This window comes from Quercus lobata, chromosome 7 (assembly GCF_001633185.2).
Source record: "Quercus lobata isolate SW786 chromosome 7, ValleyOak3.0 Primary Assembly, whole genome shotgun sequence".
Taxonomy (NCBI): domain Eukaryota; kingdom Viridiplantae; phylum Streptophyta; class Magnoliopsida; order Fagales; family Fagaceae; genus Quercus; species Quercus lobata.
The window spans coordinates 39,005,851-39,024,165 of NC_044910.1; the positions used below are offsets into that span (position 1 = coordinate 39,005,851).

Here is an 18,315-nt window from a genome sequence, read left to right on the forward strand (position 1 = left end):
GTTGAAACGAAAGTGAAAGGTAAAGCTGAGGTGTACTAGCCAAGGAAAGAGCAGCCATCAAAAAAGAGTAGCATCATGTGTTGATGTGATCACGTTATGTGGGATGCATGGCCTAATCACATTTTGCCACGTCCAAAGAATTTGTAAGATTTATCAATTTATCAATAAATACAAAAATGAAAAGAAAAAAGAAAAAAAGAAGAAGACTGGGAACCAGCCCAAAAAATCCAGGAATACATTTTTTATTGTATTTTATTTATTTATTGATGTGCTTGTTACAAATTTATAATTGATGCATAATAAATATAGTATCAGTGAAGAGTTCACGTGAAAGTAACATTTAGTTCAATTACAGCTTACTATATTAGTCGAATTGTGGAAACTTATTTTTTTGGGGGTTAACAAGGTTGATAATTCCTTCAAATGTGTGTTTAATTCTCCTGTCTCACATATGTTATGTAATTATGGAAATAAATTTCTTTGTAATGTTCTCAAGAAGCTCACTATGAGCATATAAATTAGAATGATTGTTACAATTGGATCATTGGTAGAGTAGGAATTAGAGTGGAAAAAAAATTTTACTTCTAAATTTGTTCTTTTTCTTTTTAGAGATGGGTAGATAGTGGAGGAATGAGAAATAGAATTTGGATCACATACTAAGATACCATGGAAGTGTCATTACTCATAAGCTATTACTTGCGCTCGAAAACTATATAAGAACTAACCAATTGTGTGGTTTGTCAAACACCCTATAAATGCAATCACAACTTAAAGGTCCGTTTGGTTGGAGGGGTGGAAAAATGGAAGAATAGAAAATAGAAAGATGATATATAAAAAAGTTTTTAGTTTTTCTTCATGGTGTTTGGTTTGATAGTAGAAAAATGAAAAGATAAAAAATGTAGTTTGTATAAATTTACTTTCATGCCTCTAATAGATAAAAAAAATACAATAAAAAATAAGAAAAAAATACAGATGAAAAAAAAATAAAAGCATTAAAAATGTACAGAGAAGGGAAAAAAAAGCTAAAGAAGGAAATTTATAATTATAAAAAAAAAAACGACAAAAAAAAAAAACTAAAGGAGATTAAAAAAAAGGAAAAGGACAAAAAAAAACTAAAGAAGGAAATTTATAAGAAAAGAAAAGAAACAGCCGACACGTAAAACAGAAGAAGACAAAACGAAAAAAAAAGACGGTAAACAGTACCTAGCACGTTATTTTGGAGAGTAAATTTTTTACCAAGCCCGGAGATAAAACACTTGGCCCTATTATCTATTTTCCTTCCTCTTTATCTAACCAAACACACTCCAAAAAAGTTTTATATCTTATTTTCTCTTCAAAATTTTTCTTCCACTTTATTTCAACTCCAAAGAAAGACACCCAAATGTCACGCGGAAAAAGTTCAAGTTCAATTTCAGCAACAATGTTGTCTCCTTATCTTTATGAAAGGATAGCGTATTTTTCAAAAAGAGAAGAACAATTAAAAGTAAATAAACCAACCAAGACATTGTTATTGCAATTTGCCATGTTGACCTTAAGATCCTTAACAGCACAAAAGCTTTCACTTTGTCACACTTTCTCCACCAGGTACAGCTGTTTTTCGAGAGCCAAAAAGACTATTTGTTTCCCCCGGAGAAGCTGTTTTTTTATGAAGATTAACCATCATAATAAGCACTATCTTTTGAGTTTTGACCCTATAGAAAAAAAAAAAAAACTTTTGAGACATAATTCTAGGTCATATTGAATAAGATTATAGGTCAGTACTAGCTACAGCAATTGCTGCAATGATTTCTGGCTTTCAAGTCACACTTTGTTGTTGATGGGTTTTGCTTCTGCAAAAATTGGCAGTCGATGTGGTAATCCACGAAATCTGAAAAATAAGGTCAGGTTTAATAGGGCCTCGTTTACCATGCCAGCAGCAAATCGTTTTTTGATCACTGTACATCTGATTCTAAGGAAAAATTGATGGTTTCAATTTTCAAATTATGTCTTCACTGCATAAAAGGCAAAAGAAGCAAAGCAAAATAAGCTTCAACATTTATTATCGTGTTCACTTTGCAACCAGAGATAACAGCAGCCTTGACAATTTGGTGGTTACAACTTGCTACTCCAAATATAAAGAACATGTTAAGGGTATATCAATGTACTCAAATAGTCAAATTCACATTATAATCAAGCATTTTGATACTAATAACAACAGCAAAACTATATCCTGTAACGGATTCACTTCTTGATGCAACAAAATCAACTGCAATAAAATAAGTAATCTGAATTAGACACCATGCACAGAGAGAGTTAGCCTCATTCCAATTGAAAAAAAAAAAATTTCTCGAAATACAATTAGACAACAACCGCTGCCAAAAATGGTTTGTAAGTGATACAAAAATAAAATCAAATAAAGTACTTAACCATCTGAATTTCTTTCTGTTTAAAGCCACATTTCTCATAGAACGCTTTATTCTCCAAACTGCAGTCAAGAATCACCTTATAACATCCCATCAAATGAGCATGCTCTGTGAGGAACGCAATAATTTTCTTGCCTAATTTCAACCCTCGAGCATTGGAGTCAACTACAACATCTTCAATGTGCCCAACTTTGCCACAATTCCTCAAAAACTTTTTCTCAATGAAAATGCTCCCAGTTGCAATAATTTTCCCAGAAGATTCATCTTCTATCACAGAAATGATGTGGTCATCTCCAAGGGCGCTGAGCTCCCGAAATCGATCTTCAAAGTCTTTGTCAGATACAGAGTCACAAACAGTTAGTTGCCTCAGTAGCTCTATGAAACCCTTGTTTTTGTCTGAGATCTGTAATTTTCGGACCTGAAACTTCTCTTCTTCACTAGAAAAGTTACTGGCATGCATCTTTTCGAAAGTACTTCAGTTCTTTGCCTAACTTATTAGGAACTGGAACCATTCATTAGAATAAATAACAAGAAAGCATTAGATCCATAAAGAGTTATAAATATTTCTTTGGAAGCACAAAAATAGCAAGTGTTATATATAAGTGCATGGGTTCTAATCAAATTGCACAGCATAACCAGCCCCTCTAAACTAAGTACAGAAAGAAGGCCTTGCCTCCCCTGTTCAAAAGCTTAAGCACTGCTGGTTTATGAAAAATAAAGTCCAAGTCATGGCCTATAAAACTCAAATAACTGTTGCATTGACCACACGAGTAAAAATAACGTATGGATAGTTGAATTGCAAAAAACAGTCCTTTGAAGAAGCATGGAGTGCAAACCTACTATCCTCCTCTAAAAAACGGCACATAGCATATGCATCAATACTATCACAAAGTTTGCATTTAACACACAGGCAATCATAACAGATCTAGAACACTAGTAGGACCTGCATTCACAAATATAACCTCTAGAAGGGGATTCCTAATCAATAAGGCTGCATTTGGTAACTCTAATAAGGGAATGTATTCTAGCATAATGCATTTAGAAAAATGTATCATAAAAGAATGTATTTTTCTAAAAGTTTGTGTTTGGTATTATGCTGAAAGATTTACTAAAATGTAATTATGCTGAACGAAATTGCAATCTGGTTTTAAAAAGTGTAGAAAGCATTTTTTGCCAATGATACCAAAATTAAATAGGGTGGCTATAATAACATTTTTTAAGATGATCAATAATTTTACAAGCATATACAGTCACACAACATAAAATAACACAAATGGAAAATTGCAGTTAATTGTGTGTGTGCACGACTGCCGACCAATGTTTTATAAATTAAGTCATGAATGGAAAATGATACATAAAAATTGACATGCATTTAAATTCACATCCTTTAAATAAAAACCAAACATAAAAAAAATGTAAAGTATTTTGTATAAAATAACATTATATCATGAAAAGTTTACATCATAAATATAGTGCATCAATGATAATGAGCATTCCCAAATCATGTTTGCTATTCTCTCTCGCTCTTAATGGGTAATTTGAACCTCCCTATTATCAACACCACCAAACACCATCATTGACACCTTCATATCAACACCAAAACAAAATTAGACACAGACGGATCCAAGATTTACACATAAAAAAACCAATTTTCCATCACATTCCTTCATTTTTTTTTTTCAGCAATCAAACACAGAGTTAAAACAAAAGGGCCCAATATCTAAAAGTTGAAAACACATTACATTCCTCTATTTCTCAGCAACCAACCATAGAATTATAGAAAACAAGCATCAAAACCCACAACCCATCAAGTACCCATTCACAAATAGCATAACAACAAAGCACAGCAAACACAAGGAGGAGAAAAGCAAGAATAACAAGATATGCAAGAATAAAACTTGTTCTCATCTAAATGCAATTATGCAGAATAAAACTTGTGATGGGTACAAGAGATTGGAAGCTAAAATCAATCAATTACTGTCAATCAAACTGAAACAAACAAGATATGCAAATATTTTACAACAATATATATCAAATATTGAGTAAAATGAAAGACCCAGTTTCGAACGAGAGAGAGCGTACCGAGTCTTGCTCCGATTTGAGGACACAGTCACTCGAGAAGCTTTGGCAAGCAGGGAAATTTATGAAGAAAGTTTCGATTTTGCAGTCCACTCCAAGCTTTGGGAAGAGATGGAAAAGACGGGCTCCTCTCCCGTTTGTTACTCTCCATGGAGAAAGAAGAGAGAGAATTTCATGGCTTATTTTTTGGCCTTTGGATTGTTTTGTTTCCACGTGACATTCATCCTTATTAAAACGGGAGAGAAGCCCGTCCCGCTGTGAAAAGGATTAAAAAACAAAAATGAAAATTAAAGGATTAAATATATAATTTTAAGAAAATATATATATAATTTTTTATTTTAGAAATGGGTGTCTTGGGCACCCAAAAAAAAAATTACGAGGATTTATTATTTATTTTTGGATAATTCGATAGTTACAACGAAATGAGAGATATGAATCATGAATGTTCCTATTAAAAACACTTAGAGAATTTATTTATTTATTTTGAGTTAAGTAATGCGTTTGAGTTTGATGAGAGAGTGTAAGTAAAGAATGTATTTACATGAATTACATAACACTAGATTCCAAACAAAGCCACCAATAATTAAATGTAGATACAATAGGAGATCTAAACATAACAACAAAAAAGTAATAAAAGTGCCTACATAAAATAAAATTACAAGGCCAAGTTCCAAATTAAAAGTTCATGTTCCATAACAACAATAACAATTGTTCATATATTTAGAAAATGCAACATAAAGAGAAATGATTAGAAGAGATAAAGCTATCAATTGATGAGGAGTCATCCTTGCACTTCTTGTTGATATCCAGATTCACGATATCTTCAGTGAGATCATCTAATTGCAACAGTACAAGTTCTACACCAAAATATGAGTTTAAACATAAAAAATTTAGCAAAAGTCTTATAATAAATACTAAATATTAAGTGAATGTAAAAATAAATAGTGTTACCTGTATCTCCATACAACCAATCTTTAGTGCAAACTAGTGACTCAATAACATCAGGTTTAGGTGTACTCCTAAATTGATCAATGACTCGCTCCCCAACACTAAAAATGAATTTTGAAGTAAAGGTAGAAATAGGAATGCTCAACATCACAGACCATGAAAGCTAGTTCAGGAGACTGAAATTGATTTTTTTTTTTCCCCCAAAAAGAAAGAATGTCTAATTCTACATTCCTATCAATTCTTGGTTCATCCGATAGATCTCCATTTGAGTTTTTTGTGGACGGTCATCAACCTTATTGTATGACACCCGGACCCCCAGGCCCAATTGGGCCTTGGGCTTCGACCCAACAACGCGACCCATGACTCCAACCTTTTTTTGCCTGAGGCCCGAGCCCTAGGCCCACAAGGACCATAGGCCCAGGTCTCATACCACCTTAAAGCCCATTGAGCAAACGGTCTTAATTATTACACACCATACCTCCTCACCTGGATCACGCCCGATGCACCACTTACCGAACATTAAGGCAACTGCTCGAGTTTACCGATTCTCGGCTATCCGGTAGTGCCTTGGGGAATATCGCTACCGAGTAGATCTACTAAGGTGGGGACTAGTTTAAATGCCACTCTTACCACACCCTACTCCCAACTAACACCCACTTAAGAATAATGACATTGGACCTTCTTTCCCACTAACCATGAAAGTAATCATAACTCCCCACTAATTTTTGGCTATAAATATGAGAAGTTAAGGAAGAGAAGGGTGTTGTTGGAAACGTGTTAAAAGAGACTAAGAGTGGAAGAAGTGAGAGTCAAGATCGTGCAGTAATAGGAGAGAAAGGCAGCTCTGTTGGGTCTCTGTATAAAGAACTACCCAAGGTAGGAGATCTGTACCTAAACACAACCCACACATTTTCAAAGTGTAGTAAGTGTTTTGGAGCTTGGGAAGTTTTGGAGATTTGCCAAAAGAAACTGGTGAGGCTTGGCGGATGCAATCAGGCGTATTGCAGGATCTGGAAAGATAGAGAAGACATGACTCCGAGAAGTCCGTTAATAGCAGGAGCTTGGAGGGCTTAAGTACATTGGGTAGACTAAATTTGGAAGGTCTTTTGTTATTTGTGTACTCTAACTTTATTCTCTAGTGAATCGATTTCGACTTGGAGGGTCGCAATGAGGTTTTTTCGCCGAATTCTTCAATTTCCTCTTCAATAACACGTCTTGGTGTTATCATATAGTTGCATCTCTCTTCCCTTACTCTTGTGCTTTACTTTTATTGTTTGTTGTTCATGTTTATGCACTAGAGTAGTTATCGGTTCATTGCACTTTATTTACTCTTGTTTCGTACTTTGATTAATTAAGAGTAAAAGCAATCTAGCCGTATTTTTTTTTTATTTAGGGGTCTAAACAAGTTCTTGTGTTTTCATAAAAATTTGAGCTTTCAATGTAGAAATCAAACACAAAAATGGAACTCTAAAGAATAGTCTTAAAAGAGCAATCATATCTCCTTTTTACAAATATAATTTCTGCCAACCACCAATGAGATCTAGTTCAACTGGCACATCCTCCCCTAATAAATTTTTAGGGGAAGAGTGAGGTCGTGAGTTCAAGACTTGTTCTGTATGTGTGTAACTTACTAATAAAAAAATATATATAATACATAATTTGGGCCAACCACAATGTCCACATTTGTTCAATCACCACTTCCAGACTGCCTAAAATAAAGTTCCTAACAGCAGCCTCAAACTTATTTTGGCATGGGAAAGGAATCTACCTTACAGCCTTGGCACAAACAAATTCAATTGAACCCATATTCATTTTCAATCAAAGTCTCAACGCAAAGAAGCAAACAACTAAGATAGCTCAGCTCAGTTGTACATCTCCATAAGAAGATGACAGGGTCATGTATAAAGGAAGTGTGAAATATTCATTCAAGATTATAGGCTAGAGAGAGAGAGAGAGAGAGAGTCACCATTTAAAGACAGATAGTGTCACTGACCAAATCAACGTGAGATTGAGTGATGGCAACCTGTGTTTGGGTTTTGGAATTTTTTTTTTTTTTTGTTTTTGTTGGGGGGTGGTTTGCGGTGGCAAAATCTGACATGACTCTCAAACTCGACACAACCCGCAAGCTCTACACCACACGACACAAAATTAGTAAGTTACGGGTTAAGACTTATCAGAATCATGTCATATTCAGATTGACATGACTGGCCTATTTAATATACGTGTCCAACCCACAAAACTCATTTGACCCATTTATTTAAATGTCATTTTATCAATATACCCTTCAAAATTCTAGATATATAAACTTATTAGTTGTTGTAGTTTTTTTGTATGACATATTGTGATTAATTATTTGTAATATTAAGATATTATTTAATTTTGAATAATTATTTATAATACATTACTCATTAGTTATAAATTTTATATTGAAAAAAATCTATTTGTTTGGTTTTTTATAGTTTGAATCAATTGGATTTGTTGGGTTATAGATTGACTCCGATTAATTAATTCAATTACTAAAGTTGATTAATTAGGTCAAATTACATGCAAATCGTGGAGGTACCAACAAATCAACAAATAAACTAATATGCAGTGGAAATAAATAACACGGTGATTTGTTGACAAATGGAGAAAACCTTTCACAAGGCAAAAACCCTACTAGGTGAATTTCAGGTCACCACTCTCAATAATCCACTAATTAATAATCAAGTGGTTACAAGTACAAGGAATCTTACCACTACCCTAGTCTATCCCTAAATACCAACTTACAATTGAACATTCACTCTAATACCCAATTGGACTTGATCTCTAGTAGACTTCTTCGCTTTGCACAAATCTCCAGTTTGTGACTAACTCTTTTGCACGGATCCCAGTACGTGACTAACTCTAGCAACTTGATTGATTATTGTTGGCTACAAAGTTCTTCACTTCATAAACGTTGAAGATTAGGAAGCACTTGATTACAAAATCCTAAGGCGCACAAACACAGTAGCTTCGCAATGAGTATATGAGTTCTAAGTCTATGTTTCCATACTTGATGACTTTTAAAATAAACCTTATATATGACTAGGGTTGTAGAGAAAGAAACCCTAATCATTCAAGTCATTATGGGCTGAAATTCATATTTGAGAATTCTGAATTCGTAAGTCTTGATAGATTGAGCTTGTGTCAAGCTTGTGTCGAGCTCTCTCATTAAACCTCGATATCAACTAGTGTCGAGCTTTAATGAAATAGTTTTCTTCACTTGTTTTTTGGATCAACTTCATGTCTCTAATGATGACACTTGTTATGTTTGAATAACACACTTGTTGATGCATTAAACCAAACTTAAATCTACTCAATTACAAGTAAAATGTGTTTTGTCAAAAAATTAGCCAATACATAGAAAATATGACCCTAACAAGGTTAATACTAAATTTTTTTTTTTCTTTTTACTTTGATAAAATCTGTTAAATGGGTTGACACGACTGACCCATTTAATAAACATGTTGTGCTAGGGCTAAAAAATCATTACTCGTTTAATAAACATGTCGAGTTAAGGTCAACCTATTTAATCAAATACTCATAAATCGACTCGACAAAAACCTGACACTCAAACACAAATGGCCACCCCTACTTTTTTAACTCTTTTTAAAAGCGTGTGTATATATAGTTACTGTTCGGTCCGGTCTGGTCCTGGACCGAAAATGGAAAGTTTTTAAATTTAGTATGAAGAACGACAAGCAGTTTAGTAGCGAGAAGAACGACATGGTTTGCTGACATGGGCGTGAGGGTGTTTGTTTGGCACAAGCCACAAAAACTCCAAGAAGTTGGGTTTGGATTTGTGTCTGTGTTTGTAAAAGCGAGAGAGAAAAGAGTTTGGTCGAGAATCTCTCAGCATCGAAATTCTTGGAACCCAGGAATAGAAAATCAGCAAAACAAAGCTAGCTTAGCTACACATATAACATATGTGTCTCTGAGAAAGAAAGAAAGAAAGAGAGAGAGAAAGAGATGCAGAGATTACTGTTTCAGCGTCTAACACCTTACTTGGTTGGTCGAATCCGACAGAACCAAAGGCTTCTCAGTTCTTCCGCTTCTGCTCTTCAACAATCCCTTCCTTCTGATCCATCTCCTTCCCCCGATGATATTCATTTGACCGAAAATTGCGTCCGAGTATGTTCTCTCTCTCTCTCAAATTTTTTTTTGGTCTATTTCACAAATTTGGGATTTGGGTTTTGTTTTTGCTTCAATTTTATGTATTGGGTCTTTCAAATTTGTGATATTTATTGGATTTGTCTGTTTCATGGATATGAATGACTCATCAAAAAACATTGGAAGTGTGGAGTTTTTGGAAGAAGAATATGAAATGGGATTTTTGTGGTCTATGTGTTTTATTAAAACATTAATGAAACCCAGAAGGAGGGAACAAAAAATTAAAATCATAACCGTTGAAACTGAAATTTCCTAGGAGAAAATTTTCTGGGTTTTTCATTTTCGATGTTAATTTCTGCACAGTTTTTGGGAATTCTGAGTTTTATATAAGCATCAATGGAACTCAGGACCTATATTCTTTTTAAAAATGTAGGAAATGAAATTTCCTGAGGCAAAAATTTCTGGGTTTTCCATATTTGTTGTCAGAAAGTTGATGCCTTTAGATGTTAATTTCTGCAGAGAATGAAAGAGCTGCAAGCTAGCGAGGCATCGGGTAATGAAAAGATGCTTCGTTTGTGTGTGGAAACTGGTGGTTGTTCTGGGTTCCAATATGTTTTTGATTTGGATGACAAAGCCAACTCAGATGACCGGTATGTGGATGTGTTTTGGTTACCTTTTTGGTTTTAATTGTAAACTGAGTATAATAAGTATATTTAATTTTTTACTTTTAACACTTTAATCCCTTATCTAAAAATGTTTGTAGAGTTTTTGAGAAGGAAGGAGTTAAGTTGGTGGTTGATAATATTTCATACGATTTCATAAAAGGGGCGACTGTTGATTATGTTGAGGAGCTTATCCGAGCAGCTTTTGTGGTAAGTCAATTTAGTTTTGTTGTGTTTTTGGATATCTGAATGCACACATTGCATAAATACTTGTGATCACAACAGGGTGACTCATTGTTTTGGAGAGGTTTCATCAATGAATTAGCATAGTAACTGTGAAATATCTTCTTCTTCTTCTTTTTTCTTTTTTTTTTTATCTTTTTTTTTTTAAAGTAAGAAAGAAGTATATTCAATAAACTGCTTTATGCAAACTAGCACAAAGCAAAACAGAAATTACAAAAAAAGAAAAGAAAAGCAAAAACAGAAAGGAAAAACTAATTATAAAGACAAAGTGAGCTAAGGAACAAATAGAGAGAATCACTAGATGTGAGTCCCCAAGCCTTAGAAGTTAGACCAATCAAAAAGGGAACTAGTGAAAAGAGCAAGCATCTTGTCATTGTATCTATCTAAGTCCTCAAAGGTCTGCCGATTACGTTCCCTCCAAATACACCCCATCAAACACAACGGAACTAAATTCCAAATGCTAGATGAGTGCTTCCCCAACCAATTCCACCAACCAAAGGGGAAATCTGCCACCGATCGTGAGGGAACCCACGAAATCCCAAAAGTTCTAAAGACAAAGCTCCATAGAAATATCTTTTTCTTTTGATAGAAATATTCTTTGTTCAGTGTTTCTTGTCATATTATCTATTGAAGTGCATAAATGTGCAGTGAGTTTTGAGGGAAATTTTGGGACTTTGTACAAGATAGACTTGATCTATGATAGCATAAACATTTTATACATAACATATAATCGCCTAAACTATTTAATAAATTATTACTTATCAAAAAAAAAAAAAAACTATTTAATAAATTATGAGCTTAAGTTCATACTCTACTAGGTGGGCAGTAGTAGCCAAAAGATATCTAAGAAATGCTAACAAAGTTCAACTGCAGAGGCTGTTTGGATTATACAAAAGTGAATATTATAACCATTTCCACTTATCAAAAAAAGAATATTATAACCATTTCCTGTTTTTGACCTGGAATTCAGGCCCTAGTACTGTCTTAATTGGCTCAGAGAAAAAACTTAACTCTCTAAGTCGACATGGTTCATTATACTGGTTTTGGTCTTCCTGAAGATGCTCTTAAGCGATCGGATTCCACAAAATTCTAGAAGCATCATGTCATGCAGTTCAATCATGTGGAATAATTTTATTTCTAGACTTTGCTAAGCACAACTTACAAAGTTACAATTTTTGAACGTGAATAAGTGATATAATAATGGTCCTTATTTATTTTCTGCATAATTTGAAGGGACAAATCCTTTTCTTTCAATAGAATTGCACAAAATTATGAACCTTCAGTAAACTGGAGCCAGTTTAAAAACCGTAGGGTTAGGTATTTAGTTTGTAACTCAACAAGTTTCAAGGTCCTCCTTGGTCTTGACTCTATGATAAACTTTGCACCCCATTTCATTTTTGTTTCTTAGTGCTGATTCTTGTTTGATCATAAGGTGTCAACAAATATCTTATGTCATACTAGTGATACAGCTGTGGCTACCTTCTGGTGTTGTGTGCAGGTGACTGAAAATCCAAGTGCAGTGGGCGGGTGCAGTTGTAAAAGTTCTTTCATGGTGAAACTGTAGCGTTCTTTCAAGTTCCTTCCCCATATTCTCTTCCTGCACAGCTCAGAGGTCGTTTACATTAGGCTCCAATTGGTTGCTAATTATATTTTCTTTTCAATAACAATTATTTGGCTTCACAGGAGTATCTATTTCTGTATACTATTAATCATGTAAGAACATAGTTGTAACTTGTAACCACTCATTCGTCATTGAGCTCCTCTCTTGTATTTTTCATCTTACTCGGAGGTTTGACAATTTTTAATAAATAAAGAATACATGTACTTGCAGAACCTTTTTTGTCCTAGAAAAGAACTTTTGCTCTGATGCAAAAAAGAAAGAAAAGAAGCAATTCAAATGATTGCATTCCATTATCTTTTGCATTCTTTTGTAGCTTAGGTCATTTTCCAAGCTATACTAAATATAAATAAATTTAATCTCTCAAGTCTTTGCAATTCGTTTTGTAATGACTTAAATGCATTTTTTTGTATGTATGAATGCTTAAAAGAATGCTAGTTGCACATATAATGGGTGCTTTTGATAGATGATTACACAAATAACGCCCTGAATGCTTGTTACACATTTAATGGGTGCTTTTGATATGCAATTACACAAATTATACCATGCTAAGCCCTCCCTTGCGTCTTTGATAGCATTTAGCATGGTGCAAGGCACCATTCTGGCCCATGTAAAGGGGCAACCTGGATCCTGGAATACCAAAATCTAAAGCCTTTCTTTGCTGTAGGCATATGTAATTATAGAAGTTTAAATTTTATTCATAGCACAAAAGTTGGTTTTTGATATCTTTGAAACTTGAAAAGGACCTAGGAGAAGTAAATTCGAGAATATATCTTTCTGAATTTTTTCCAAGTACAGTGTTTTTTTTAATATTTATTTATACCAACCCTATTTTTGAAAGTGTAACCCAACAAGGTTCAAGGTCCACAATCTTGACTTTATTTAGTTCAATTAAACTTTATGTGGTTCTGATTGTGCAGTAAGCTAAAATGTGGTTGATTGCATGTGAGATTTCTGGAGAATTACCTACTTTGTACGGTAAACTTTGCCCCCATTTATTTCTATGTTTCTTAATGCTGATCCTTGTATGATTATAAGGTGTCATAAATTATCTTACATGTCATGAGTGATGCAGCTGAGGCTAAGTTCTGGTGTCACGTTCTGCACAGGTGTCTGAAAATTCAAGTGCAGTTGTAAAAGTTATTTAATGATGAAAATGAAACAATATTTTGGATTTCAAAATTGAGATTTTTATATTGTTTTTTAAAAGTTCTTTGCCCCCATTTAAGTTGTTTGTTTGTTTTTAACTCTTCATGTACTTATATTTGGTTTTCAAAATTGAGAATTCTCTAAGCCATATTAAATTAGATTAAGTCAGATATATATATATATATATATATGGGAAATGTTAACAAGCACCGTCCGGTGCTTGTTAATGTTTCCCTTTTTGTGTTTCATTTAAAAAGAAAAAGAAAAAAGTTGTTAGAAAAATTGCCAAAAGAAATAAAGAAAAATTGCCAAAAACTGAAAATGTTATCCAAAAAGTTATAAAAAAATGTGTTGTTAATGGGCACCGTAAGGTGCCCGTTAAAACAACCCTATATATATATATATATATATAATTTTTTTTTTTCTTCTTCTTCTTCTTCTTCTTTCAAGTTACTTCCCCATTGTTTATGTAAGCAATTGACCTAAGTTGGCATCCCCATAACCACAATTATATCCTAAAAGAACCATTCAAGTAACAATTGGGACTTCTCATAAATAGTTATATAGCTAAATTTAGTAAACAACTAATAGATTCAACACAAGCTCACACAAAACACAGTCATCCAATCCAAACCACATAATTTGGGCACAAAAAACATAGAAATTGTTGAGTTTTATTCAACAATTCTACATACACACCCAATTTCAAACCATGTTATTGTGTTGTCAACTTATGATAAGAGTAGTATCACTTTTACATAAATCTACCATTGACATTATTTTATCATGCACCAATCATAACTTAACACATTAGCTAGATATAAAATTAGGTGTGTCCTTAGGCTTATTGAAATTTATTTATTTAAAAAAAAAAAATCCAAAATGATTGCCAGTTCCATTTTATGTTGCTAATTTTTGTAGCTTAGGTCATTCTCCAAGCTATACCTTTTTTGTTGTGACATTCATCAACATCAGAACAAAACTTAAGATAACTAGGCAATCAGCTGTACACATAAGGGAAATCCAATTATTGATTAAGAAGACTGCCTAGACTAGAAGGTGGTTTCTTTTGTATCAGATGCATGTAGCATCTCTTTCTCACTTGCCTGATCAAGAGAAATTGTTTCTTTTTTTGCTTTATAGAGAAGAAATCTCATTAAAACAAGAAGCACAGGAGTTACATTGAAGGGTCCTTCAGCTGTAAAAAAAAAACAGATAATCTTTCTTTCTAACCAACCTACCTAAGAAGTCTGATTCTGACTCTTTCCTTCATAGTATAGTAAACAATAGCAGCCATTACCAGTCCATTTAATATGTATGCTCAAGTTCTTGTATATTTTACGGCAAATTTACACTTGTCACATAGTCTTTTCTGTATTCTTTCAGCGAAAGTGCAACAACAAAAATGACCATCAGTTTCACCATAATTTCGACAGAAAGTGTGTGTAAGTTAAAAGAGTATTAATAGGCACTATGGGCTAAAGAGTTACATGAATTAAACGGGTTGAATAAGTCTCAAGCAGAATTTAAAATTTTGTAACTCTTAAGATTAAAATAATAAATACATTCATAACATTAATAAGAGGCCTTAGTAACTTTCCATTCAATGGTCATATTCATTAAATGAAAAATAAATTTCAAGTTACATACATTTATTATCGGTACCTCAATATATACCACTCACCATTATCACCACCACCAACCATTACCTCCTTTGTTGTTACCTTTGTTGTTACACATCAGAGACTTTTTCTTCCAATCTTGTAACACCAAGTACTCCAACAGTATGGCATTTTTCAAGTACTTCATCTTATTTATATTCATTGCAATGTCCATCTCAAACATTAATGTTAGCCTTGCAACTCGTATACTTTTACAATCTATTGATCAACCCTCTTTGCCAACCTTGCCTAAGCTGACATTGCCACATTTGCCCTTGTTTCCAACACTTCCACCTTTGCCTTTATTGTCAACATTCCCACATACCACAATTCCATCCATTCCCACTTTGCCTAAACTAACATTGCCACCTTTGCCTTCATTGCCAAAGCCAACACTGCCGCCTTTGCCCTCATTTCCAATGTTGCCAAAGCCAACACTGCTGCCTTTACCTTCATTGCCAACATTCCCACAGCCCACAATTTCACCTCTTCCCACTATCCCAACTCTTCCAAAATCCACATTACCAGTCATTCCCACATTGCCAACCTTGCCCTCATTGCCAAAGCCGGTACTGCCACCTTTGCCCTCATTGCTAACACTTCCGCCTTTGCCTTCTTTGCCAACACTCCCAAAACCCACATTGCCAACCATTCCCTCAGTCCCCCAAATCCCAACTACAAATGAATAGTCTAAGTTCCCTAGGTAGTTAATAGTTTTATTAAATTGCAAGGTATGCAATATTAAAAAAAAAAAAATAGAAGAATAAACCTTTGTGTTGGTTGTATTACAATAATATTTCAAAATTAAGGGCCTCAAGTTTTTGAAGTATCTCACATGTTATATGCGAGGAATCAATTTATGATTTGATTGTTGTTTTATTACTGTTTATTATCTCTATAAAAATCTCTTAAAAGTTGTCATTTCCATTCTTTCTAATGTGTAGTTGTTCTTATTATCATTGTTGTTGTTAAGAAATGAGAATGATATGTATCCATTATTATTCGCCATTGGACCTTGATTTGCCCTATTTCTATATGGAGTAAGCGCTTGAAAACATGTGCAATTAAGAATTCGTGTAGATAACGTTACAAATTTTGACAATAACAACAGAGTCATAATCTATGAAGCACGGGTGCATTTCCAAATTCAAGTGCGGGTGCAAGTGCGGGACTCGGCAATTTTTGAAAAAGTAGGATGCGGGTGCGGCGGGGTGCGACAATTAAAAAATTATTAAAAATATTTTCATTTATATTTTTAATATATTGCTAAGCATACTTTTTTATATAATAATAATAGAAAACTCATATAATAATAATAGTAATAAAATAAATAGATAGATAGTAATAAGTACACTAAAGTTTTTGACACTTGAATTATTGACAGAGGTATCAAAATAGATGAGGCTTCCCATAAATAAATAAATAAATAAAAAGATGTGGCTTAGTGGCTCATGTATTTGGTCAACCCAAAAACAAAATAAATGATATATGTGGCAAATAATAAAATAGGTGTAGCTTCTTCCCATTTCCTCTCCATCTTCGCTGGCTCAAGAGACAGTTAGTCACAAGTTTTTATCCATTTTTTGTTTGTTTTCATTTTCTTGTTCGGCACCGGCATGGTGTGTTTTGGCCGTTTCGCCCGATATGGCCCGAGTCGGCGCGAATCAGCCCGAGTCTGAGCCGCGTCAACGCGAGTTGGCGCAAGTCGTGAAAAAAAAAAAAAAAAAAAAAAAAAAAAGTTGCAGGACGTGGCCCGATGCCGCACCTACGTGAGGGCAGCGGCGTCCCTCGCGCGTCGCCGCGTCGAACGCGAGTGCGGCTCCTCTGGCGCCACATTCGTGCTTCCCAAGTCATAATGAAAACAAAAGAAATATGTCAAAGTGGACATTCTGGAAGATCTACTTTTCCTCCATACTGCAATTTCCAACAGCAAACCCCATACAAAGAACCTTTTTGAGTTGAAACTTCACCATTGCTTTTGTTTCATTAACCGACTGCAAGGATTCTAGATGAGTCACCATTTTTGAAAACTTACTGCAGTCACGTCATCGATGATAAAAGCAAGATACAGAAAAAATCTAGTATCCAACCTATGAATAATGATAATCAAAACAAAAGGTCATAGAACACAAAGAAAAGCCTGTTAATCAGTCAAACAAAATTCTGCAAGTATCTTAGCATTCTAAATTTTCAGAAGATCAAGATATTAACCAGTGCCCAGGTAAATAAAAGGCAAAGTGTCAAATTAAGAGTATGTTCAAGTGTTTTCTGGAATAGCCACAGAAAATAGTGTAAATGGCAAGGTTCACAACTAAACAAACAAACAGATCATGTGCCACAATCTTTACAAATAAAATATTTTCAGTGACAAACAACTAATTGAAAGACATACAAAGCCACCAAGCTTCCTAATATCCAATTAAAGCTCTATGCATCACTAAGCAACTTGGCACAATGAACTAAACAACCCACCCTCATTTGCAAAACTCATGCAGATCAAACAGAAGCACCAACAAATAATCTTTTTGAGATATAGCAATGTCAAATAAGTACCAACTATTGCACAGTCAAGAACTCGTTGGAAAAGCTCAAAACCCCAAAAAGAAATGTTAATAAATTGAACTACAAGACTCAGTCTTAACACGGTCTAATTAAGTATTAAAATGTTTAATTGAAATAACATATTAACTTGACCCAGTAGTTAGTGAAGAGAGTTCACCCCATTCACTCTTATTGAATATAAGCACCAGTCACCAAAATCTCGTGCAAAGCATTTATTTATTTGTTTATTTATTTTATGGGAACCCTAGTGCAATTTAAGATTGGGCAATAAATACTATTAAAAAGAGGGATTGTTCTTCTGTTACACACAAAATACACATAATCTTATTTTTGAACGGAAAATGTGTATTGCAATCATGATTTTAGTTCAAAAAATATTTTATTATGTTAAACTATACCTCATCTCATATTATACTTTGTACCCTAAAATTTTCAAATTGCACGTCTCAATCCTTTATTATGACCATTGTTATGTTAAGTTTGCTATTAACTTGTACGAAATTTCAAAATTTACGGTACACAAGTGTAATCAGAAGTATGTCATTTATATTTTTGTTTTCAATTGTGTAATGTGTAACAATTAACCTAAAAAGAAAATAGAATAATTACTTTTGGTTGGGCAAGATATTTATATTTTGAAGGAAAGTGTAAAAAGGTAATGAAAAAGTAAAATGTTTTGTATTATAGTAATATTTACTACTATAATTAGATTCTAGACATTTCTCAACCTCACTTTGCTCTTTGTCGATTTGGGTTAGTGGTGGTGCTGAACTGTTGAGGTGGTGGCTCTTTGGAATCGGTACTGGTGGAACTAGGTTTAGTGTTGGTGAACCTAATTGCAAGGTATACCGTCTAGGTTG

At 33.9% G+C, this 18,315-nt stretch overlaps 3 protein-coding genes across 3 annotated transcripts; 1 reads left to right on the forward strand and 2 right to left on the reverse strand.

Moving 5' to 3' along the window:
• Window positions 1–2,141: 2,141 nt before the first annotated feature.
• On the reverse strand, window positions 2,142–4,679 carry LOC115952558 (glucosamine 6-phosphate N-acetyltransferase-like). Its single transcript, XM_031069731.1, has 2 exons — window positions 4,485–4,679; window positions 2,142–2,904 (listed from the first exon to the last, which is right to left on the reverse strand). Exon 2 carries the CDS (start codon window positions 2,860–2,862, stop codon window positions 2,389–2,391), a length of 474 nt encoding a protein of 157 aa, XP_030925591.1. The 5' UTR covers window positions 2,863–2,904; window positions 4,485–4,679; the 3' UTR covers window positions 2,142–2,388.
• Window positions 4,680–9,211: 4,532 nt separating this feature from the next.
• Window positions 9,212–12,298, forward strand: LOC115952526 (iron-sulfur assembly protein IscA-like 2, mitochondrial). Its single transcript, XM_031069695.1, has 4 exons — window positions 9,212–9,581; window positions 10,080–10,210; window positions 10,324–10,432; window positions 11,964–12,298. The coding sequence occupies exons 1-4, from the start codon at window positions 9,420–9,422 to the stop codon at window positions 12,027–12,029; spliced, it is 468 nt and encodes a 155-aa protein (XP_030925555.1). The 5' UTR covers window positions 9,212–9,419; the 3' UTR covers window positions 12,030–12,298.
• A 2,821-nt stretch (window positions 12,299–15,119) lies between these two features.
• LOC115952027 (N66 matrix protein-like) lies at window positions 15,120–15,545 on the reverse strand. Its single transcript, XM_031069123.1, has one exon. It carries the CDS (start codon window positions 15,543–15,545, stop codon window positions 15,120–15,122), a length of 426 nt encoding a protein of 141 aa, XP_030924983.1.
• Between the last annotated feature and the right edge of the window lie 2,770 nt (window positions 15,546–18,315).

Bases quoted from the DNA above. Each gene is read 5' to 3' on its own strand.
- LOC115952558 (XM_031069731.1), bottom strand. From the start codon at position 2,862: ATGCATGCCAGTAACTTTTCTAGTGAAGAAGAGAAGTTTCAGGTCCGA.
- LOC115952526 (XM_031069695.1), top strand. From the start codon at position 9,420: ATGCAGAGATTACTGTTTCAGCGTCTAACACCTTACTTGGTTGGTCGA. The intron at 10,211-10,323 runs GTATGTGGATGT...AAATGTTTGTAG, and splicing joins AAAGCCAACTCAGATGACCG to AGTTTTTGAGAAGGAAGGAG. The intron at 10,433-11,963 runs GTAAGTCAATTT...TGTTGTGTGCAG, and splicing joins TTATCCGAGCAGCTTTTGTG to GTGACTGAAAATCCAAGTGC.
- LOC115952027 (XM_031069123.1), bottom strand. From the start codon at position 15,545: ATGGTTGGCAATGTGGGTTTTGGGAGTGTTGGCAAAGAAGGCAAAGGC.